The 23,158-nt window shown below is 46.2% G+C and overlaps 1 protein-coding gene across 2 annotated transcripts; it reads left to right on the top strand.

The window, feature by feature from the left end:
• Positions 1-8,114: 8,114 nt before the first annotated feature.
• Positions 8,115-21,526, top strand: CLNS1A (chloride nucleotide-sensitive channel 1A). Of its 2 annotated transcripts, none has more exons than XM_061990452.1 (7): positions 8,115-8,322; positions 10,383-10,519; positions 13,510-13,626; positions 14,891-15,001; positions 15,624-15,797; positions 17,845-17,929; positions 20,895-21,526. In XM_061990452.1, exons 1-6 carry the CDS (start codon positions 8,174-8,176, stop codon positions 17,910-17,912), a joined length of 756 nt encoding a protein of 251 aa, XP_061846436.1. In that variant the 5' UTR covers positions 8,115-8,173; the 3' UTR covers positions 17,913-17,929; positions 20,895-21,526. The 2 variants fall into 2 exon arrangements, with proteins under 2 accessions (XP_061846436.1, XP_061846427.1); XM_061990443.1 differs by having other exon boundaries at positions 8,117-8,322; positions 13,507-13,626.
• Positions 21,527-23,158: the final 1,632 nt, after the last annotated feature.

Raw genomic sequence — 23,158 nt, 5'->3', positions numbered from 1 at the left:
GAGCGTTGGAGCTGGTATCAGGAGTGCTGAGTTGTGAAAATGTAGAATAACAAAGTTGCCAAAGTTTACTTTCTGTAGGTCACTTTTCAAAACCGACTGTTCTGATGTGTCACTTGTGGTCACTGAGACAGCATCTCACCCCCCCTCAGGATCTACAGCTCCCCCTTAGACCAATGGGAATGGTGTGTAAGTTAAAACTGCAAAAAAACACCAATGCCCTGACATTGTCAGACTCTTATTTCTCTCTAAGAGAAAATGCAGAGTCTCCTGTTTGGAAAGACAACATTTTCTGACCTAAGGCCAGCTGAGCACCACACAGGGGCCATGGCTGGCCTAGTACATCAGGGAGATTCCAGAGTGGAATTGTCTCCTGGTGTCCTTAGAATCTTGTGCTCATCTTCCTATGCAACCTGATCTAGGTGACCATGCTTCTGCAGGGGGGGTGGACTAGATGATCTCTAAAGGTCCCTTCCAACCCCTACCATTCTATGATTCTATGAGCTGTACTCCTTGCAAGATGAGAAGTTAACTGTGGCTGAAAGGTGATCTTCAGGTGTGGCTTTGGGCTAAAGGAAAGCTCAAACCGTATGAAAAACAGTGAAAAGCTGAAAACTGGCCAGAAGTTTTTTAACAACGGGGATTTGAAAGTAAAACATGCAGCTGTTGGCTGAACATTGAAAGCATTTATTAACAGACTTGTTTATTCCACACAGGTTGTCACTAAAAGCTTGGCTTTTTTAACTGCAAGAGTACAGCTGATTGGGAAGAAAGCAAATTGATTTGTGTGTGCAATTTAAGTAGTATTGGTGAGGGGAAGAACCTGTAAATGGAGTGGAGGAATGACCTTTGCTTATGTGTCTCCAAGTGATGGCTGTTTGCTTCCTTGCATGCAGCCTGTGTGACTATCGACACAAAGTGCCCAGTAGGTCTGCTCTGTAATTAATGAATGAGATGCGTTAATTTTAACCAGAGGGATGGTGGAATCAAGAGCTTGAAGCTTAACCACAGTTGCCATCTTCTGGTTATCAAGTCTTCTAAACCCAAGCATATTCTTGATTTTAAAATGGAAAATGACTTCAGCAAACTGCTGAAAGAAACTCACCTGAGTGTTGAAATCCTGGAGGAAGGGCAGTGCTGAACAATCAGCCCTTGATAGTTTGACCTGTTGAGTTGCTTTCTAAAATCACTGCATCTTCCTGATTATCTTTAATGAAAAGATTATTCAGATAGCACTGGAGAGAAACAGAGATGCTGGTTTTTCTGACTTGCTCAGTTATGAATTCTGTCACCTTCAAGAGTTCAAGTGTCTCAGTTCCTCTTTGTATAGTGGGAGCTAATGACTTAGTTGGACTTGGTTTATGTTTCTGTTTTCTAATTGCTGTGTCTGAACCCTTGGTGAGAGACTTTACTCAGAACATCAAGGGGAAAAAACTATGTTCACAAAAGAAAAATGGTACAGCAGTGGTACCCATGTTCTGGTTTGTCTTCACATCATTTGAACTACATTGGTGTCCAGATGCTGCAACTGTTTCATAATGGTTCACTGTCAAGGTGTCCACTTTATACCTCTGTTTTCAGGTGCTTATAACTTGGGGATTCAGTGCTCTCCAATAGGAAGGCCTGGTCTAAACGTTCACATAATTGTTTCAAATCATGTCTTTTCACCAACTTCTTTCATGAAAAGTGAACCAGGAACTTTGATGGCACCTGCTTTGTAAATTCACTTTGTAATTTAAATCAATTCTGGCAGCGATGCAGGCCCCCAGAACTGGTCTGACAAAGAGGTTTGTATCATCTAATTCAAAACAGCATCGTGTAGGCCTTGAAAATTGGGTTTGGTACATGTGCAGTGACTACTCTTCCCAGGCTTGTGTTCTGGGTTGGACGTACAGCCCGCACCCATGGGGTGTGTTTCCAGTCAATGTGTGCTTCTGATTCACTGGCTATGTAAAAGTCTGAAATATATACCCAAAAGATCAAATATCTTCAACTAAAACAGTAACTTCCTGAAAAAAATGGTATTGAATGTGAGGAAACTCCAGCGATTCATGTGAAGGATCACAGTCCTGTAATTCCTGAAGTGTTTAAAAGTTAGAGGACAATGCCTGAGGGCAGGATGAAGCCCACATTTCCTGGTAGTCTCTTCTCCCTCCCCCTTCCCTGACATCCTACATCTCACTCAAAATGTTGGAAGGCAGAAAATAAAAAATCCAACAGAAATGCTCCTTATTTCTTTTTTCCAGTGTAAAGTGATGTAAGAAAAATTCTGACTAATATTTGGTGCTTTACAGTTGAGTATGTAATCTGAGGCCTAGCAATGAGGTCTGGCTTCAGATATATATACACTGAAAACTATTTCTGAAGCTGGACACTCAGCAGTTGGGGTATCGAAGGCAACTTACTCCTGGAATCACGCATTGCTTACCAAGCTCTTACTTTAGACGAGGTGTAACTAACTGAGAGAGTTCCAAGCAGCCAAAACCAGGTGCTTGGGAGTGGGTTATCCCAGTGCTTCAGAGTAATTTTAACTTATTTTGTATATTGCAGGAAAAAAAAATGTATATTGCTTAGTACGACACTTAAAAGATTGTGTACAGCTTCTGGGGGAAAGAATAGAGCACTCTAAAGTAGATAAGAAGGTTTTATAACTGAATATGTCATGTAAAGGCTCCAGATTTAACTGCAATTAAAAGGAAGTCCTACAACTTGGGTTTTTTGACTATCATTTTGTAAATGGTGGCCCCCACACCTGAGCTGAGGAGCAGGAGAGGGCTCAACACAGCAACTAGAGAGGATGTGCTGAATGAAGGCACGTGTGTCTGTGGAGATACCTGCTGTTGCTACGCCTAACCCCAAAGGTTACTAATGAGAACTGAACGGTGCAGTTGCTCCAGTCAGTTGGTTGGTTTACTTTGTGCACTTTGCAGCACTTTGTGTATAGTCAGTCTCACTGGTTCCCCAGGTGCAGACAGTCGCTTCATCCTGCTGCTAAATAACAGCAGGGCATAGGGAATGGCTGGAGGGAAGCAGAAGGGAGAAATGTATATGCAAACCCATGCCATCTGCAAGGCAGGTCTTGGACAGGCCTAGAAACTATTTCTGACTCGCCCTTTAAAGACTGTGTGTTTCCAGTGGAAGGTTTCCATTTAGGAAACATCCTCCTTTTCTCATCCTGACCATTGAAGTAACAGGAAAGTCCACCTGAGGTCTCCTTCCTTGAGGGAGTTGGTAACGTTCCACCAGCATGATGTGGAGAAAATTAAGATCAGTCCATAGAGTATTTAGACACTGCTTGCCTCTTGGGGACATCAGCTGAAGCCCACACAGTTTGCTTTGTTGTCTGTTCCTGTGTCCCACACAACTACACTTAGATTAGTCTGTCAGAACTTAAGTGCTTCTGTGGGGATGAAATCCTTCTATTAAAACATATGATAGGCCTTGTTACCAGTGCACTGTTGGTTAAGTTAGAGCAGTTCAAGATCCTTAATAGATACTAATCTGCTACTCAGGTTAGTGGTAGACAAGGAAATGAAATCATAAAGCTATCAGCCTTGTTTAGTTTTCCATTGCACACTCATTTTATGGACTCTAAAATCTTGTACAGTGTCTTATTCCTATACTATATTCATTACAATGGTACTCTTTCCCCCTAACTCATGGTAAAATGACTTGTCAGTGCCACAACAGTTGCCTGTTCCTACCTGTGTCTCACAGCCCTCCCACAGCAGCAGGCGATGGTACGTGAGTCAACGCAGAACGTCACCGCTCCCGGTAGGGAGGTCGGTTCTCACAAAGCCTGTGCATTAAACAATGTCATGGCTGACACAGAGCAGGAGATTGGCCAACAGGATGGTTCTCTGATATGCTGTGAGATTTGGGTCAAACCCACCAGATAGATCTCTCAAAATCTGAGGTAGGCTTACACGAAGTAGGGTTTTGTCTTACTCCCATGGGCTGTTTGTCTGCAAAGAAACCTCGAGTTCCTGAAAAACTGTCTCACTCATGGCTGGCCTCATTTTTGCTTTCTTCCCCTTCAGAGTTAACACAGTAAAGTTCCACAAGCTGAGCTCTTCATGTAGGTTTTAACCCTTGCATTTCTTGAGTCCCAATCCTCGGGGTTTTTTTCAGTCTCTCTTCAATCATGACTTGCTACGATATCAAAAGGACAGGACCGAGGAGACAAACACTCTGTGTGGGGAGGGGGGGTAGGGAGTGGGAGACAACGTTGGAAAAACTGGAAGTGTTAATTCTTGTTGCACATAAACCAGGTGGTGCTTTCACTGTTCTTTTTCCCCTTCTCCCTCACCAGTAACATCACCTGCATGTAAAACAATCGGAAGTCACGGTGGCCTCAGTGCTCCAAGGGTTAACTGCAGCTTATGAACAGCTGATGTGGTTTTTTTCTAGATTTGCAGTACACAACTGTTTAAATACTGTATTCCTTGTAAATGAAGTGAAAAAAAGAAAAATGTTAAGGCTGGTGCCAATATTTTTGTTAATGAATCGTTCAGCGTTGTCTCTCGCCACAGTCTGGTCAGAACTCTTTGTGTATAAGCTGGGCCTGAAGCTATTTTATAGCTTGTAGGCCTAATTGTGTAACTTTCATAATGGGTTTCTTTTTTGGTTGTTGTTATAATATCTACTGTCATTTCTTTCATATAAATATGACATGTAAATTGTCATAATAAAAAACCAACATGGATTTGATGTACAAAGTATAACGTGTATTGAAGAAACAAGCGCTTTTGAAGGGCCATCACACGTGTATTTCTTCTTTTACTTTGGAATTAGCACCAAGCAGTGGCTGCTGCAGGTTGTCCCAGCCTCTGCCTGCCATGGGAATGCAGAACTCCTGGTTTATGTTGGTTTTGCTATGGCAGCTTAAGTTGATTGAGCTTTTCTTTCGTTGCTGAGCTCTGGCTGACAGTGGAGAAGGCCCAGTGGATTGATTCTTGCAGTCATGATGGTTTTCTGCATGTGCTGCATCTCCTATGTAATCTTTACATCTGATTTGCAGTCACCTGACAAAAACTGGCAGCTCGAAGAGGGATCAGTGCTTGCCTTGTGCTACAACATCAGTTTGCTGTTGGGGGTTGTAAAATAGCTGAATTAGTGATGAATTTTTACAGCTAGGGAGAAAATCTGCCTGGTTGTCACCAGCGTTTGTTTGCAAGGGTCATCCCTGAAGCCAACACCATGCCCAGCTAGGCTGTTCCAGCATACATCCATGAGGTTTCCATGTGGTGCTAACAAGAGGGGAGACAGGTTCATTTATTTAGGCTGAGACATGTAAACCCAGTACATGGAAACCTGCAGAGAAGCACTGAAGATGTAGATGTTCTGACAGGTGACTATGGCAATGGACATTGGTGACGTTTTAGGTCTTTAGAGGAAAAAGGGAGAGAGGTGAGAACCAAAGAAAAGGGTGATTTCTCTCCATGTGAATCACTGAAACCTCTCAAGTTGGCTGTTTTTTCCTCTCCTTTGATTGCCTCCTTTGAATTCTGTGGTTACAGTCAAGCTACTGTGTGTTCCTGTATTGATGAGAAATGGCTGTGAAATCCATCCTCTTGCTCCAAGTGCACTGTCAACATTGTACATTTGCATTTTGGATGGATTATGGCTGGTTAAGTCTAAACTGGCCACGTTACACCAGGCAATGCTGTGTAGTCAGTAGAGAGAAAGGAGCTCCCTTGGGTGGTGAGTCCTACCTGTTGTGTCAAGATGACTCTTAACCCTCTGAAGGTATCTGCTGCTCTCTGTTGCCTCTACACACACCCCTTGTTGACTGAATCACTGTTGGACATCCAATGTTTAGGCACCAGCGTGAGGCTGAATCCTGACTCACTGTAAACCTCTTACAGCTGAGGAAAAGAGCTTCCAAATAATGCCATTCTGTTTACTTTGTGAACTTAAAGCACTTGTCTTCCTTCCCACTCTGAACTTCTGTGAGATGCATCACCCAGTGCTGGAGTATGGAGCATCTGGACCTTGTACACGAGGAACGTGTGGATTTCTCCTCCTGCCTAGTACCTCGGTCTCAAAACCAACTTCCCTGCCTGGGCTTAAACTATCATTTTCTTTCCCTGTCTTCTTTTGGAGGAGTGGTATGTGACCCAAGAAAGACTCACATTTGTGTGCAGGGGGAGAAATGAACTCTATATTGTTCCACTGCAGCGGCATAATCCAACTTCAGCCACTCAGAAATGTTCATCTAAAACAATCTGAAGGAGTTGTTGTGTGATTTCTAGTTAACTACAGAGCTGGTGAGGGCTCTCCATGCCTGGTAAGGACAAGTGTCTTGGCATACCCAACTTGAAGATGCTTGAGAAACTTATATTTCCTCATCTCCTGTTGCCTCTGTAGATTCTTTCAAGCTGTTCCAGCGGAGTTTAAACATCACTTCATCGTGGAAGTTGCTCTGATTTCAGTCATGGTGGTTACTTGTGTGAATGATGACTATTTGCATCATTTATACTGGGTAGGTGTGGTTGAGAAGCTTCCCAAAGCGTTTTAGAAAGCTCAGCCCGAAAGAACGATGTTATGCTCTTGTTCCTCCTGGTTTCTTCATGCATTTTCTTTACTTCATACATTAGCTCTTGGCTATCCAAGACCATAAGTAGGAAAGCCTAGAGAAGGGAAAGATAATTCTGCTAATAATCGGCTCGTGTTTGTGAGAACCTGGGTTTGCACACAGGTGGGTACACGTCTCCTTAAAAGTAAATTCAGGCTGATGAAAGGGAAAGTTAAAAGCCATGACAAGAGGATAACCACTGCATGGGCTCTTGGGGAGTCCTGCTACAGCAGGAGCATTTGCCAACCTGAGAAGTCAGGGAGATGTTTGCAGTGACACTGATGGAGTTACCACGAACATCCCCGGACATAGATGGTACAGACTGATTACTACTGTTAATTTACTCACAGAATCACAGAATCTCGGGTTGGAAGGGACCTCAAAAGCTCATCCAGTGCAACCCCCCTGCCAGAGCAGCACCACCTAGAGTAGGGCACACAGGAACTCATCCAGCTGGGTTTGGGATGGCTCCAGAGAAGGAGACTCCACAGCCCATCTGGGCAGCCCCTTCCAGTGCTCCCTCACCTCAACAGGGAACAAATTCTTCCTTGTGTTTCTTTGGAACCTCTTCTGTTCCACCCATTGCCCTTGTCCTGTCATTGAGAACAGCCTGGCTCCTGTTTCTCACTGCAGGAATGGTGTAAATCCAGAAGTAGCAAGGCCTGTGCTCATGAGGGGATGGCAGACTTCTCATTACTGCAAGCAGCTGGCCTAAGGCTACCCCCAGCTTTCTGACATACGTACCATGGTAGCATTAGGCTCCTGATGCCCAGTTCATCGCTGCTGAGGAATCAACTGGGTATTCCTTGTGACTTTCTTCTCCATGTGTATCTTTGGCATGGGGTGCTGCCTATCCACCTACAATTCCCTTTCCAGCATCTGATAATGGTCACTGAAAAACCGCTGTTTAATCACCTGTCCAACAGGCCAAGATATATATTCTGCTTATAGTGTCCTCGGGCAGTACTGTCAGTGATGCTCTCATCACTCCTCTCTGCTTTCTTTTCCAGAGAATGAAAATTTTACCCAAAACCTGCCAGAGATGGATGCTCCTGGAACACAGATCACATCGCCCAGTGACTCACTCTCACGAACATGGGACATTTTGGGGTGAGAAACAGTCCTGTCCCCTAGAATCATGGACTGGTGGGGGTTGGAAGGGACAGGACACATAGGCCAACTCCCTACTAAAGCAGGTTCCCCTCGATCAGGGGGCACAGGAACATGTCCAGGAGCGCTTGCAAACCTCCCGAGGAGCTTCCACAACCTCCCTGGGCACAGGCTTCTCTCCAGCAGTTCCTTGTCCCTCTGGAGCTGGGGAGCACAGAACCGGACACAGGACTCCAGCTGAGGCCTCACTAAGGCAGAGCAGAGGGGGAGCAGAACCTCCCTCGCCCTGCTGCCCACACTCGTCTTGCTGCATCCCCGGGAAGGTATTTCAGGGAGGACCCGCACGGCCCGCTCCCGCTCCGCAGCGCCGCTCGGAGCCCGCCCCAGCACGGAGGGCGCGGCCGTGCCGCAGGCGCCCGGCAGCGCGGGCAGTTCCGTTTCCGGAGGCCGGCGGGGCGGTTGCGGTTCCGGGGCCCGCGGCGGCGGGCGATGCTGGAGGAGGGACGCGGCCGCTGCGCCATGAGCTTCCTCAAGCGGTTCCCGCCGCCGGCCGAAGGCGTTCGGCACCGGCAGCCCGACACGGAGGCGGTGCTGGCGGGCCGCAGCCTGGGCGCCGGCACCCTGTACATCGCCGAGAGGTGAGCGGGGCGGAACCGCGCTGAGCCACGCGTCCCGGCCGCTGACGCGTGAGGGGCTGCTGCCGAGGCCCTCCCGAACGGGACTGCTCGGGGTATGCTGAGGGTCGGCTTGCTGGGGAGCTCTGCCCAGGGGGCTGGTGAGGACCCGGCCGGGACGGCCGTGTGTATGGAGGCCGGTCTCCCATGAGAGGTCCCCTGAGAGGAGCGTGAGGCCTTCCCCCAGGAGCTCCCTCTCCCCTGAGGGGGCTGTGGGGGCCTCTCCCGAGCGGACCTGGGTGAAGGGCACTCGGATATGGGATGAGGCCACTCGTGTGGGAGAGGCCCTCAGAGAGAGCCGTGAGGGGCAAACTGAGGGAGTCCCTGCTGTTCCTGCCCTAGATGGTATTATAAACAACGCAAGAGGAGCCCGGGACGTGAAAAACACAGCACGTCTCTTCTCCTGACAAGGGAGGGAACGTGGCTCTTGTTTTTTTGCTGTGGTTTAGTGAAGTCTCGCATCACGTTTATCACACGGGTGCTGTATGGTGTTACGAGGCAGAAAGCAGCTTGGTTACTCTGAAAGGTGTTAGCTGAGCTCTTTGTGGTTTCCCTTAAATCTTTCGTGCTTTGTACCGTTCAAGAAGACAGCTTGTTGATTAAGGCAGTGCAATGGCAAAGTACTCTAAATGTCACATATTTCAGCGGCAGAAAGGTGTGTTAGGAGAAAAGGTAAATGTGCATTGAGGAGTGAATTACCTTTACAGATTTAGCCTTTGAAGTGTTTATAAAACGAGTAATATTATTTGAACTTGTTGGTGATGTCGAGTCTCTCTTGGAGAGGAATGTCTCTGGAATGTCACTCACTGTTTTGTTCAGCTGTTTGGTTGCAGATACAAGCGATTCTGTTCCTGCAGCGCCCGTAACTTTGTGTTTCCTCATAACTTGCTTTCAATAGTTGTTTGTGTGAGGCACAGACAAGTCTTGCCAGCTTCCTCCCAGCATCTTTTGAGTGTGTCACAGAGCTCTCACCAGACTCACTTGCTGGTAATGAATAGAAAACACCAGCATTTGCAAGAGTGCTGGGCTGTAGGAGAGCCAGACACCCAGAAAGACAATGTGGCTTTGGATACAGGTACTGACTATGTCAAGAACTGTAAACATTGAGAACTTGTCTGATCAACGCTAGGGAAGAGGTTCCTCACTCCCACTTTGCTAACTCTTGCTCTCAGCCTAATGTCTCAAGGCAAGGAGTCTTCTGTGAGCTTTTCTTTAGTTTTAGCCTGCCACAAAACTTTGTGAACACTGAGGAAACTCATGGTGGAGGCCTCACTTTCTGTCCCTCAGTTTTTCTGTTCACTGTGGGACCTCATTGATCACAGGCACCCAAACAAAACCTTGGGTTTGATTTCCTGGCTGCTAGAAAGACATTGATCTTTCTGGTACGAAGGAGGCAGCAGCCCAGCAGTGACAACCTCAACTGCCTGTTGCTGTGCTTAGGGATGAGAGTGAAAATGGGGGGAAGCAGAAGTTCTAACACATAAGTTGTGAGCAGAGGGCAAACTGTAACCTGGCTTTGTTAGCTCTGCTGATCACAAAATTGATTTTGTACATACAGGATAAACCATCATCAGATCAATAATCCTCCAGAAAATACAACATTGACTTTTCTTTTGACATTCTTCCCATCTTGAAAAAAAACCCATGTAATAGTTGGAGTTACAACTTGCACTCTGGAACCTCTGCAGTTGTCTTTGGGGTGACAGGTATCGACAGGGAGGAGAAAACGAACAGGTAGGAGGAGAGAGTCAGGGTTTGGTGCAGATGCGATCAAGCTAAAACGTGTGGTTAGGGTGCTCAGCTTCATGTTCTTGAAGAGAATGTTTATTTTACCTCAGTCATCAGTTGAACTTCTCTCTATGGAGGCAGGTCCAGAGTCCTTTACACCCACCTGACAGTGGGATGCCACGTCTAGAATTACTCACTTTTTGGGGATTGCTTTGCTTTTCTGCAGGTCTGAGGCAGATTTCTGTATTAGTTTTTAACTTCTCTCTGTTTTTCCTCCCCCCCTCCTTCCTCCTTAGTCGCCTGTCTTGGCTGGAAAACTCTGGCGTTGGTTTCTCCTTGGATTATCCCACCATAAGTTTACACGCCGTGTCCAGGGACCTGAACGCGTACCCGTGGGAGCACTTGTACGTCATGGTGAGCGCCAAGTTCGAAGGTACGCCCCCGAGTTCAGTTTGGTTTGAAAATGACATGCTTCATTCAAGTAACAGCTTGTATTCTCATCTTCATTTCTCTGAAGGACAGTTATTTTATGAGTACAGCTTTTGCCCTTGTCTAGAGTCCCTTCTGTGGCGTGCTGCTCTCAGCATGGGGCTCTGGACATCTGGAGCCGCCGCGAATCGCTTCTCTGCTCTTCCACTCGTTTTAAACTCGTTTAGTTTCTTGCAGTCTCACTGTGATTCCACCTTAGGTATCGTTTTTGCTTTATTGAATTTATGTTAATGTTGTTGCTCTCTCCAGGCTTCGTGAATTCCTGCTGTTTCACATTAGCCTGCAAGCTTTCAGTCATTTTCTTCCCCAGCTTGCTTAAAAAAAGGACAGTATCTCGTGTTACCAGACTCAAGAGGTCTTTGTAGAATTCCTTCAAAACCTACCTTTTCATAGAATCATAGAATCATTTCAGCTGGAAGAGACCTTTAAGGTGATTGAGTCCAGCCTTTATCCCTAATTGCATCACCCACCCATCTCTTAAACACCTCCAGGGACAGTGACTCCAGCACCTCCCTGGGCAAAGGACCTCCCTGGGTCACCTTTTGACCGTTTTTGCTTTGTGAACTAGAGAAAACAACCTTTCTGTTTCATAGCTTGTCTGAAGATCTATATTTTTTGATGCATTTTTTCTTCTGGCAGAGGACTATTTTAAGTTAATATATTAATATCAGTATGCTAATGTTTTTGGTGTCTCATAAACACACTGAAGAGTCACACTTAACTGAAGAGTCATGAGTGTTGAATCTTAAGCAGTTCTCCTTTCCCCTTCATACCTGCTAACCATTGTAGTTAAACCTTAAAATCTGACATTTAATTCTTGAAAAAGTCTATATACTGAAAGTACTGATAAGACAGAGGAGACAGGTGTTTTTAAGGTATTAATACTCTTAATTATCTCCTTCTCTAACATTACTAATGTTCTCTGGCAGTCTCTTAGTACAAACAATAAGAGGATGTGTATGTACACTTCTTGACTCTTCTTTATTTCCCTTTAACTGTGTTTATTCTGAAGTAAACTGAACCAAATCTGAAGAAATAAATTGTTTCCAGCTTTTTATCCATTCTTGTAATGGTGTTTAAAAATACAACTGCCTTGTGATAATTGTTATCTGTATATCCTTAATAGACTGATTTTTGTGGGGTTTTCTTTGTGTGGGTTGTGGGGTGTTTTAAATACATGATCTCTGGCTACAGTTGATCTTCTGCAGCAGGTGGATTTGTTTAGTTTGCAAGTCTGTCCCTGGCCTGCAGTTTTAACTGCTGAATAGTGCTAAACCCAAACCTCTCACTTCTTTGACTGTAAGAGTTTTCCTTCTGAGTTGGGCAAGGGACGTTTTGTTCTTCCTCTGCAAGTTGTTGTTGTGCTCTCTCTGTGTGTGTGTGCCTTATCCTCACTCCTTTTTCAGAAAAAGGCAGTCAGGGGTTGACTTCATTGAAAACAAAGAGCTGGACTGAGCAGTAACAAGCTGTGCTTGTGGGTGTCAGTTGGAAAAGGATTGGGTAACTTCCTTGGATGCTTCATTTTTGGGGGCAGCTGACTGTCAGCTTCTTGGCTCCCTCATATTCCTGGTGGTGCCAGTTTTGTATGTGAGAAAAGCCACTCTCAATGGAACAGCCTTAACTGTGTTCCTCTTCTTCTGTAGAAAGTAATTGTGCGTTTTTGAGGCTGTCAGTGTAGTGTCTCCAGCCACCAAGTGATGAACTGTACCCATCTTCTCTGTGGTTTTTATATTTATAGGAAGTAAAATGTCACATTGCTGCTTACTTATTCACGGATGCAGTGCACACAAGTCAGGAAGCACTGTTTTGCCCACAGTTGTCATTGGCTCTGGGTGTACTTAGAATCATTGTGGTTGGAAAGGGCCTTTAAGATTGTCAAGTTCAACCCCTCTCCTCACACTGCCAAGCCCATCACTAACCCATGGTCCTCAGCACCTCAGCTCCATGGCTGTGGGATCTCTCCAGAGATGAGGAGTCCTCCACCTCCCTGGGCAGCCTGGCACAGGGGCTGACAGCCCTCTCGGGGGAAAAAATGCTTCCAAATGTCCAATCTAAACCTCCCTTGGAGCAACTTGAACCCATTTCCTCATGTTCTTTCTACCCCTGCTGTGCTAGGAAGGTCAGATATCAAGTAGAGATCAAAAGTAAGTCTCAAGAGTCCTTTGTGAGAGGCCACACTGAAAGTGAGTTAGGCCACACTGGAAGGAAGTTTTAGCCTGAAGAAAAGGAGGCTGAGGGGAGACCTTCTTGCTCTCTGCAACCCACTGACAGGAGGTTGTGGCTGGGGAAGGATCAGTCTCTTCTCCCAAACTACAAGCAACAGGACAAAAGAAAATGGCCTCAAGTTGTGCCAGGCAGGTTTAGATTGGAGATTAGCAGCACTTTTTTCCCCAGAAGGTTGTCAAGCCTGGGAAGAGGCTGCCCAGGGACATGATGGAGTCCTCATCCCCAAAGAGATTCCAAAGCCCAGGAGCTGTGGGGCTGAGGGCCATGGGTTAGTGGTGGCCATGGCAGTGCTGGGGGAATGATTGGACTCAAGAAGCTTAAAGGACATTTTCAGCCTCAATAATTCTGTGATTCTGAGTTTAAAAAATATGTGTATAGCCAATGATAATGATTGTAAATGGTGGGGTTTGGAGCACAGCTGTTTTTAATAAGAGACAGGCAGTTTGCCTAAAGTATGTGACCATTACAGAACCCCTAAGTCCTAAAATAATAACCCCAGAAGTTTCTGTGTGCATTGCAAGTGTTGTCAGGGTGCTGTGAGAGGACCTGACGTCTCCATAGTGTGGATGGGAGTGGGTTGTGTGTCTCTTGGATTGTGTTCAAGGTTTCTCATTTGATCACGTGTCTCTTCTGACAGAGTAAACAAATGTGGCTTGTGGGTTTTTTGGACAAAATGAACATGTGTTTCTTACATCTTTCCTGAAGAAGCAGAGACAAAAGAGGCTCCCATGGCTGAAGGGGAGGAGGAGGAGGAGGAAGAAGACAGCGATGACGATACGGAACCAATTGCAGAGTTCCGATTTGTACCCAGCGACAAATCAGCCTGTAAGTGTTGAGGGAGATGGTGGTTTAGCTCCAGGTCCTGGTAATGTGTGGAAGACTCTTGGGAACAGAGATGTAAATGACATGATCCCTTAGTGTCCTTCTCTCATCACTTGATTCCTGTGAGCTGAGAAGAACAAAGCAAATTGTTTTGTCTTGCTTGCAACTGGAATATTTTGAGCTGCTGCTTCTCAAGGAAAATTCTAGTGCTGTAAAACAGAGACCTTTAAGTATAAACACATGACATAGGTGAGGCCTCATCTGGAGTCCTGTGTCCAGTTCTGGGCTCCTCAGTTCAAGAGGGTCAGGGAACTGCTGGAGAGGCCAGTGCAGGGGTACCAAGATGATCAGGGGACTGGAGCATCTTCCTTATGAGGAAAGGCTGCAGGAACTGGGGCTGTTTAGTCTGGAGAAGAGGAGACTGAGAGGGGATCTTATTAATACTTACAAATATGTAGATGGTGGATGTCAGGAGGTTGGGGCATCACTTTTTCTCTGTTGTGTCCAGTGACAGGACAAGGGGCAATGGAAAAAAGCTGGAACACAAAAAGTTCCACTTGAACACATGGAAAAACTTCTCTACTGTAAAGGAGTAAGGGAGCCCTGGCCCAGGCTGTCCAGGGAGGGTGTGGAGGCTCCTTCTCTTGGAGGTATTCAGAACCCTTCTGGACATGTTCCTGTGTGACCTGATCTAGATGAGACCTGCTTGAGCAGGGGGGTTTTGACTAGATGATCTCTAAAGATCCCTTTCAACCCCTACCACTTTGTGATTCTGTGATTCTATATGTATTTGCAGGGAACTTGTATGGGGAACATCTCTTTAATTACAAATTCAGTGATATTTGAGTTGGTGATAATTCCATTAGGAAGGTCTAGACACAGCCACTGGAAAGCTGTCATGTCCCATCCAGGATGTGGGTACAGGTACAGTGGGATCAAAGTTAGAAGAATCTTATGTATTAGATGCTGCAAGGAATCCTGTAGTGGGTAACCACAGACTGAATTGTTCAGAGATGTCTTTATCATCAGTGAAATAATAGAAAAGTACAGTTGAGAGAAGCAAGCAGCAGGCTGGATGGAGTGCACCTGTTTTTTCCTGCATGGCTGATGGCTGCTTGGATGATGTTTGCAAATACAAATTCCATGGTGGTTCTGGTGAAGGAGTGTACTCATACTCTCTGATCAACCAGTCCAGGATTTCCTACCTGTGGCTGTGGGGTGTTGCTGGAGAAACAAGTGAGGCTTGTGTTCATTTGTGTTCCTGCAGTGGAAGCCATGTTCTCAGCAATGTGTGATTGCCAAGCTCTGCACCCAGACCCAGACGATGAAGATTCAGACAACGACTATGAGGGGGAGGAGTACGATGTTGAGGCCCATGGTTAGTAATGGCCAGCACTTGTGTACTTGGGATCTGTCAGGGGAATGGTCTGTTGACAAGTCCCTTAGTTTTTAGTCATCTTGATGAACCATTATTTTTGGAACAGGCACAGTATGAAAACTCAGAATAAGGACTTTGTGCAAGGGCCTGGAGTGACAAGACAAGGGCTGATGGCTCCAAAGTGCCAGAGGGGAGATTGAGATGAGATCTGAGGAAGAAATTCTTCCCTGGGAGGGTGCTGAGGCCCTGGCACAGGCTGCCCAGAGAGGCTGTGGCTGCCCCGTCCCTGGAGGTGTCCAAGGGCAGGTTGGATGGGGCTGGGAGCAGCCTGGGCTGGTGAAAGGTGTCCCTGCCCCTGGCAGGAGGCGTTGGAATGAGATCATCTTTAAGCTGTCTTCCATCCCAGCCCAGTCTGTGGTGCCTGTTCCCAGTGGATGTGCTGGCACAAGCCCCCTGTCTGTACCACAGTTCATATCACTGTTACATCCCCTCACTAACATAAGCAGCCTTTTCCTCTCAGTTCGTCTGAGCATAACTTGCTAAGTTGTCCTCCTGTTCCTCCACTCCTGCTTGTTGCAGGCTCCTTAACGTGGGTCTGACAAACATAAACTTATTTTTGCAGAGCTACAACAAGGTGACATCCCAACCTTTTACACTTATGAAGAGGGATTGTCACATTTAACTGCAGAAGGTCAGGCCACTCTGGAGAGGTTGGAAGGCATGCTAGCCCAGTCTGTCAGCAGTCAGTACAACATGGCTGGAGTGAGAACAGAAGACTCAATAAGGGAGTTTGAAGGTAAGAGATGATTCCATTTTCCCAAAGATTTATGAAAGCAGTGGTTCTCCAGTCTGACTAATCCATAAACACCAGGACTGAGTGAGTTTTTGCTGTGGGTGCACGTATCAGCAATGAGTTTATCTTTGTTCACAACCACAGGTTATAACAGTGCCTGTGGTCCTGTGGGCAGCACATTGTCTGCTGAGGGCTGCTGTGCTGACACGATTTCCTGGAAGATGACTAAATTCCTTGTTTGGACTAGATGATCTTTTGAGGTTCCTTCCAACCCTTTAGATTCTGTGGTTCTGTAAACTCATCAGTCTGCACTGGAATTAGGAAGCAATTTCCACTCTGAACAGCTAATAGTGTGTAGTTTGGTTTGTTAATTTTCTTTACAGAGTTCAGTGTGAATTCAGAATCACTGAAATACACTGGAACAGGTTTTAATAGTATGAAAACTCGTTTTCTGAAGGATGATGTCTCTGGATGCTACTGTTCAAACATGTATTTAAGGAATAAGGTTCCTTTTTCTTGGAAAAAACCCTATCTCTCAGTTTTTACCTTCTCTGCATGTTTAGAGCTGGGAGAAGAACAGGGCAACAGCTTAGTGGCATTGCTTATGGCTTTTCTTTAATGCAAATTGCATTGTTTTAGTAGGCCTGACATTATTGAAGGCTGAAAAATGATGAGGCTGTTGTGGATTTCCAACTATCAGCTTGCCTACAGTAGCCCACAACATCAAAACTAATCTGTTCTCATCCACATGGGTGACTTTTTACATCATTATTTGCTTTGTCAGTTGTTTGCAGATTCTTTTTGTTCCACAGCTTGGAATAAATTTCTCTAACCTAAAGATAACCTGGAGTGTTAAAGGTCGTGTTTTAGCAGTGCCCTTGAAAATTTTATCAGGTTTCTGAACCCCAAAGTTTTAAAAATGAAAACAAACTGAGCAGCAAGTATGTCACGTGTCTCAAAGACATCTTCACTGGGTTTATTTGCCTTCCTAATCTTATTTGCCATGGTACTGCTTCAGCTTGATAAAATTAATACTCCAGGGCTGCTCAGTTTCAGAATTCATTTTGGACATTGGAGCACAGAGTGATTGTTTGTGCAACTTGCTGGCTGAGAGCATTTCCTGAGCAGGATCCAGCCTCTTTCTGTTACACTGCAATTAAAGCATCTGGAATATTGTGTCCAGTTCTGGGCCCCTCAGTTCAAGAAAGACAGGGAGCTGCTGGAGAGAGTTCAGCACAGGGTCACAACGATGGTGAAGAGAGTGAAGCATCTCCCTTGTGATGGAAGGCTGAGGGAGCTGGGGCTCCTTAGCTTGGAGGAGACTGAGGAGTGACCTCATTGATGTTTACAAGTCCATCAAGGGTGGGTGTGAGGAGGATGGAGCCAGGCTGTGCTCAGTGATGGCCAATGATAGGACAAGGAGCAACAAGTAGAAACTGGAACAGAAGAGGTTCCAAAGAAACACAAGGAAGAATTTGTTCCCTGTAGAGGTGAGGGAGCACTGGCAGGGGCTGCCCAGATGGGCTGTGGAGTCTCCTTCTCTGGAGCCATCCCAACCCCAGCTGGATGAGTTCCTATGTAACCTATTCTAGGTGGTCCTGCTCTGGCAGGGGGTTGCACTGGATGAGCTTTCGAGGTCTCTTCCAACCCTTGAGATTCTGTGACTGTGAAAAGGCATCACACCCTGAAACTTCATTTAAAAAATGGAACAGTTGAAATCTGGTGTGTAAGATTTTTAATAATTAGGGTGAGGTGAAGTTGTAGGAAGCAGTTTCAGTGATGGAGTGATGGATCTGAAACAAACCCCACAAACTGGTGAGCACTTGGTGTCTCTTTAGGCCACTTTCGGAAGTTCAGCAAAGGAATTTTCTGCTCTGTCTCTCTCTTGTCAACAGAGGGCTCTGGCTCTCCTTCCTGCTGTAGCATCACCCGCTGCCAGCCTGCAGTGTTACAGAATCCTTGAGGTTGGAAGAGACCTTTTAGGTCATTGGTAACTGTTTGGGTGAAAAAATGTTCCTTTCTTATGGATTGTTGGCTGTTTTTGTTTCAGATGGGATGGAAGTGGACATAGCACCAGTAGTGGCGGGGCAGTTTGAAGATGCAGAGGTCGATCACTGAGAAGGACGTTTGCTGCTGTAAGTTCTTCTGGTTTTCAACACCAATGCTTTTCAGCCTTCTGTCTCTGCAGTTTGTGTAATGCAAATGATCCCAAATTTCCTAAATCAAGTACCTTGTGATGCAGGGTTATGGTGGTGTAGAGGAAGAGGTAGCTGTAGTTATCACCAGTATGGAAAGGTGTTTGATCTGTCCAAAACTGCCTGTTGACCTAAAGCATCAGCCTGTGTAGGTGACCTGTGGGGATATGCCTGTCTAGAGGGCAGGTCAGCCATTTGCTAAAGTAAGCCTTGTCTGATCTCAGAGGCTCTTTGTTGCCAAGATATGAATGCTGTGGCCATTGCTGGGAAGCTTCTGCCCTTAGTACCCTTTATTTTGCCCTCAGTGTGCAGGATTTCCCAGGAGGGAGAACACTTCACAGTGCTGTGAGTCCTTCTCTTCCTTCACTGTAAGTGGAGCAGGAAGAGTTCCTGGTAATGTCACCGAGGGATCTGGATGGGAGTGTTGTGAAAAGCACACGAGACACACACACTGCTTTGCTCCCCTTGGTGGCATTACAAGATGTGCCAGCATTTCCTCATGGGCACTGGATGGGGGAGGAAGAGCAGCTCCTTCTGGGACTGTGGTGTCATCCCACCCCTGCTGCAGCAGCACACGCTGTGCACGTGCCGCTCGAGCGTGGGGCCTGGTCCCAGGGCTTCTGCCTCTCTGGGAAGCCAGACTGGCAGCTCTCACCTTAGAGCCAGCACAGAGCTTGAAGTGCCAGAGAAGGCAGTTATGGGACAGCCTGCCAAAAGTTCATGGGAGAAAAAAGGAAAGAGGCAGGGCAGGGAAAGGCCACAAATAATATGTGCTGAAAAAAGTCAACAGTAGTTGTTTGGGATTACAGTGTCACTGAGAAGTGGCCACAGTCCCTGAGAGGCTCTGCTGCAGAGGGGGGTGTGCATCTGCTTTCCTCTGTGGCTTATTTTCCTTTGTTTCTGGAATTCTGTTTTTTCTGACATTTCTGATGTCAAGCACTGCCACTGATCCTGAATATTTGTGTTGATTATTTGGTGTAAGAGCTGATACTTTCCTTCAGTTTCTCTTCATACCCTGGGAAGGACTTTGCAGTACTGAGAGTTCTTCCAAAAAAAAGTCAGTATAAGAGGAAATGGCCTCAAGTTGCACCAGGGGAGGTTGAGATTGGATATTAGGAAGCACCTTTTCCCTGAGAAAGTTGTTAGACACTGTCCTGGGCTGCCCAGGGAGATGAGGGAGTCCCCATCCCTGGAGATACTGAAAAGCCATGGAGCTGAGCTGCTGAGGGCTATGGGTTAGTGATGGGCTTGGCAGTGTGAGGTGAGGGGTTGGACTTGATCTTAAAGGTCTTTTCCAGCCAAAATGATTCTGTGATTCTAAGATCCTGGTTGCCCTGCCACTTGATGGAGATCTCATGTGATAAAGACACATTTTACAATTAAGGAGAACTCTTGAGCTGTGGCTGGGGTGACTTGTAGTGAATAGAGAGCTTGGCTCTGAATCCATGGTTTTAAAATACCCTGCATTTGAGTGCTGATTATACTTTAAACTTGAGCAGGACTAAGGAGGGTCACTGGCTGGTAGCAGGTCTCTAAGGAGCCTCAAAGTGCTGGTGGAAGTGGTGTTGGCTGGTCTTCTGTGTAGAACAAAATGCAGCCTGTAAGAAGTAGTTTTGATCAGTGGGATCCATCCTGATGCTTCCTCTGGTAGCAGGTGGCTGTGGGAGGGTGACCAAGAGGCAATTGGTGAAGAGTCTCTCAGAGTTGATCCCTGTCAGGGCATCATCTGTGACATCCTGCCAGGTTTGAGGGTTACAGATGTGAGGGGCCTTTTAAAGTCACCACCAGCCTGAGAGCAGTGATGCAATTTTAAGGTCAAAACCTGAGGATATATAAACCTGAAGCAGCAAGAAATGTCTGAAGGGGTGAAGTGAGGAGAGCAGTTCTTGCAGGTCTGTGCTGATCCCCCTGCTCACAAGCTTGAGCATGAATCACAGAATCTCAGAATGGTGGGGGTTGGAAGGGACCTCTAGAGCTCATCCAGCCCAACGCCCTGCTAAAGCAGATTCCCCTGGCTCAGGGGGCACAGGAACGTGTCCAGGTGGGGTTGGAAACTACCTGAGAAGGAGTCTCCACACCCTCCCAGGGCAGCCTGGGCCAGGGCTCCCTCACCTCAGCACCAAAGGACTTGCTCCTCCTGTTCCAGTGTGAGGATGACTTGGCTGTAAACCCTGAAAACAGGGGCACAGAGGGAGTACTCTCAACTGCAAAAACAACCTACAAGACCATCTTGTTGGTGATGCTTTAGAGCACAACACTGCACTGCCTCTAAAGCAACGCCTCGCGGGATGCTCGTGTCGCGTGTCACTGCGCGTTACCCAAACGAGAGGTGACAGTCGCCCGCTGCAGCTCCTGGGAGACTCGCTGGCACTCGGTGTGGGACATACCCCTGCCCTGGGCATCGGTGCTGTTCTGCCTGTCACATCAAGGGGTCGCAGGAGTCCTTCTGAAACTGCCGGTGTGTCTGTGTGGTGACACGGCCTTGAGGGGCACAGGCTTGCGGCCACCGCTGCCCTCAGCTTACAGCAGAGATGCTCTGACTTCAGAAGGGCTGAATCGCAGGTTGTTCTGCCTAGTGACAAGCAATAGAACAAGAGGAAACAGCCTCAAGTTGCACCAGGGGAGGTTCAGGCTGGATGTGAGGAGGAATTTCTTTGCTGTCAGGCATTGGAAGGGGCTGTCCAGGGAGGTGCTGGAGTCACCGTCCCTGGAGGGGTTTCAGAGCCGGGTGGATGTTGCACTGAGGGCAATGGGCTGGTGGCTGATAGGGCTGGGACAGAGGCTGGGCTCCATCAGCTTAAAGGTCTCTTGCAGCTGAAATGATTCTATGACTCTGCTTTGGAAAGATGAAGCAGCTTTTATTTCCATGCCAGTTGTGTAAATTTTGGTGTCTTGTATTTTTCAGATTCCTCTTGTGGCACTTGCAGAAGAAGCTGTAAAACCGAAGGCGTTGCAGTGACTATCGGGAGTTAACCTTTCTGTTAATGGCTGAAGCTTAGACATCTAGGTCCATAAATGTTTCATAGATGTTTAAAACAGGGTTTGACATTTATGACCACTAAGTTGTTTTAAAAACAAAACGCAACAGGAACAAAAAACCCCAATAAAACCTCTTGCATCTAATAACACTTGGATGGGGCTAATCAGGAGTCACTTCAGAGAAGCTTTTGTAGGAATTCTAGGGCTTCAGGATTAAAACTGTAAGTAGAATGGGATTTGAGATTGTCCTAGAATTGGCCATATTTTTGTACCTGTTCATTGGGTGGGTGGAGTTGGGTGGAAACAGGAATCTTGCAAATTTGGACTGAAGGGAAATAAGGTCGGCCAGGGATTAAAAGCAGAGTTACATTTTAATGCCCTCAAGTAGCTGGTTTATCATTTCAGTGTCATCACTGTCACTTCTCAGAGAGTAGGATTTGGGTGGTGGAGGAGATAGAATACAATCTGTAAAGTCCTGACAAAGAGAACTGCTTTGTGTGTTTGTATTAAATGTTAACAGCATTGTTAAATAAACTACGATTTTTTTCTATCTCACAACCAACTTGATCCTTTACTTCAGCAACGTGGAGCTGACATCCTGGGAGTTTTAGCATTCTCTTCTAGAATCAAAAAGAAAGTCCAGTGAAGCTGTTTCCATCCTTCACCTGGATGGGAGGAGAAAAGGGCAGAAGGTCTGCAGAGCACATTAGTGTGACACAGCTTGGGAGTGCAGCGTTGCATTGCCAAGAGCTCAACCCTGCTGGAGTTTTGACTGTTCCTGGTGGTGGTTCTACCATTTCCCCCCCTACTCAAAGGCTGACACTAAACATCTTCTGTTTCTCCTATTTGAAGCTCACTTTTGATTCTTTTTTCCCAAGTATTAGTGTTTTAGTGTATAAACAGTTTTCTTTCCCAGCCCCATGCTCTTGGAATTGTTACAATCACTGAATCACTGAGGTTGGAAAAGTCCTTTAGGATCATGGAGTGGTCCTGCCCTGCTTAGCACCTTGCCCTATGGTTTGGTTTCAAAAGGTAGGTGGAATTTAGGACCACCCTCTGTTGAATATTCATTAGAAGTGGCAGCCAAATGAGTGATGAATTGTCTTGTGACCTACTGATGCTGGGCAAATGAGGCATTTGGCCTGTTACACCACAGGAATGTCTTTTCAAACCCCTTTGTGTACACACATTTAAATGTATGTAAATGTGAGCATGTTTTCCTTAGGGGTACAGAGCTGTGCTTTAATTTTTGCCCTGGGATCTGGAGACTCCTTACATTGGTAAGATTTTTGGGACAGGTAAGGAGTACCAAAACCCTGCCAACCCTGTAGTTAAGGAAAGCAAGTTCATACAACCCTAAATCACCAATAACCATGGTTGTCTGTATCTCAGTTGCTGGAGTGTGACCTTTCTATTGTTTTTCATAGTAAACTCACCAGGCAGGACTGCAGGCAGCTGCTCTTGGACCTCTCATGCTACATCCCAGCAGTAGGAAGCTCTGGAGGGAGAAGTCAGTTTTGCAGCAGTGTGGAGCTGCAGGAGCAGCTGTTTTCTGATGCTTCCAGCCAAATCAACGGAGCAAGATTAATTGTGAGGAGGTGGAAATGAACCTGGATGAGCCCCAGAGGTAGCATTGAGAGTATCTTCTTGTGGATTGACTGGTTTTCTTTTCAGCAATGCTTCTAGGTCGTCCTGCTCTGGCAGGGGGGTTGGACTGTGGATGGTCTTTGGAGGCCTCTTCCAGCCCTTGAGATTCTGTGATTCATATTTAAGCTGTGTGTGTGTTCTGGGAACACTTCTGCTTTGTAAACATTGATTACATTGGATGTAGAATACCAATTTTTGCCTGTATTACCAAAAACAGTGAAATCCTTCCATTCCTAACTTAGTCCTTTCATTCTTTTTGCTACTTGTGTTTTTTCCTTCCATTTTGCCGTGGTCAGTGCCAGGCCTGTCGTTTCCTTCGTGGCTTTTGTTTTTCACTCTACTAGTGCTTACAAATAGAGCAACTACTTGTTCATCACCCAGATTTGTGCTAATTTTAAAAAATTATGTATCATGCCACAAAAAATAACATAGACATACATTGTGTAGCCTATGTGTATGTCTACATACCTGCAGAGGTCAGCCCTGACCTCTGATTCATGGACTTTGCTCATTTAATGACGTGGAAGCAGGGCCTCTGGTCTA

Source organism: Colius striatus, chromosome 1 (genome assembly GCF_028858725.1).
Source record: "Colius striatus isolate bColStr4 chromosome 1, bColStr4.1.hap1, whole genome shotgun sequence".
Lineage (NCBI taxonomy): Eukaryota > Metazoa > Chordata > Aves > Coliiformes > Coliidae > Colius > Colius striatus.
The sequence above is the reverse complement of the archived record's forward strand: the minus strand, read 5'-3'. Positions and strand labels throughout refer to the sequence as shown.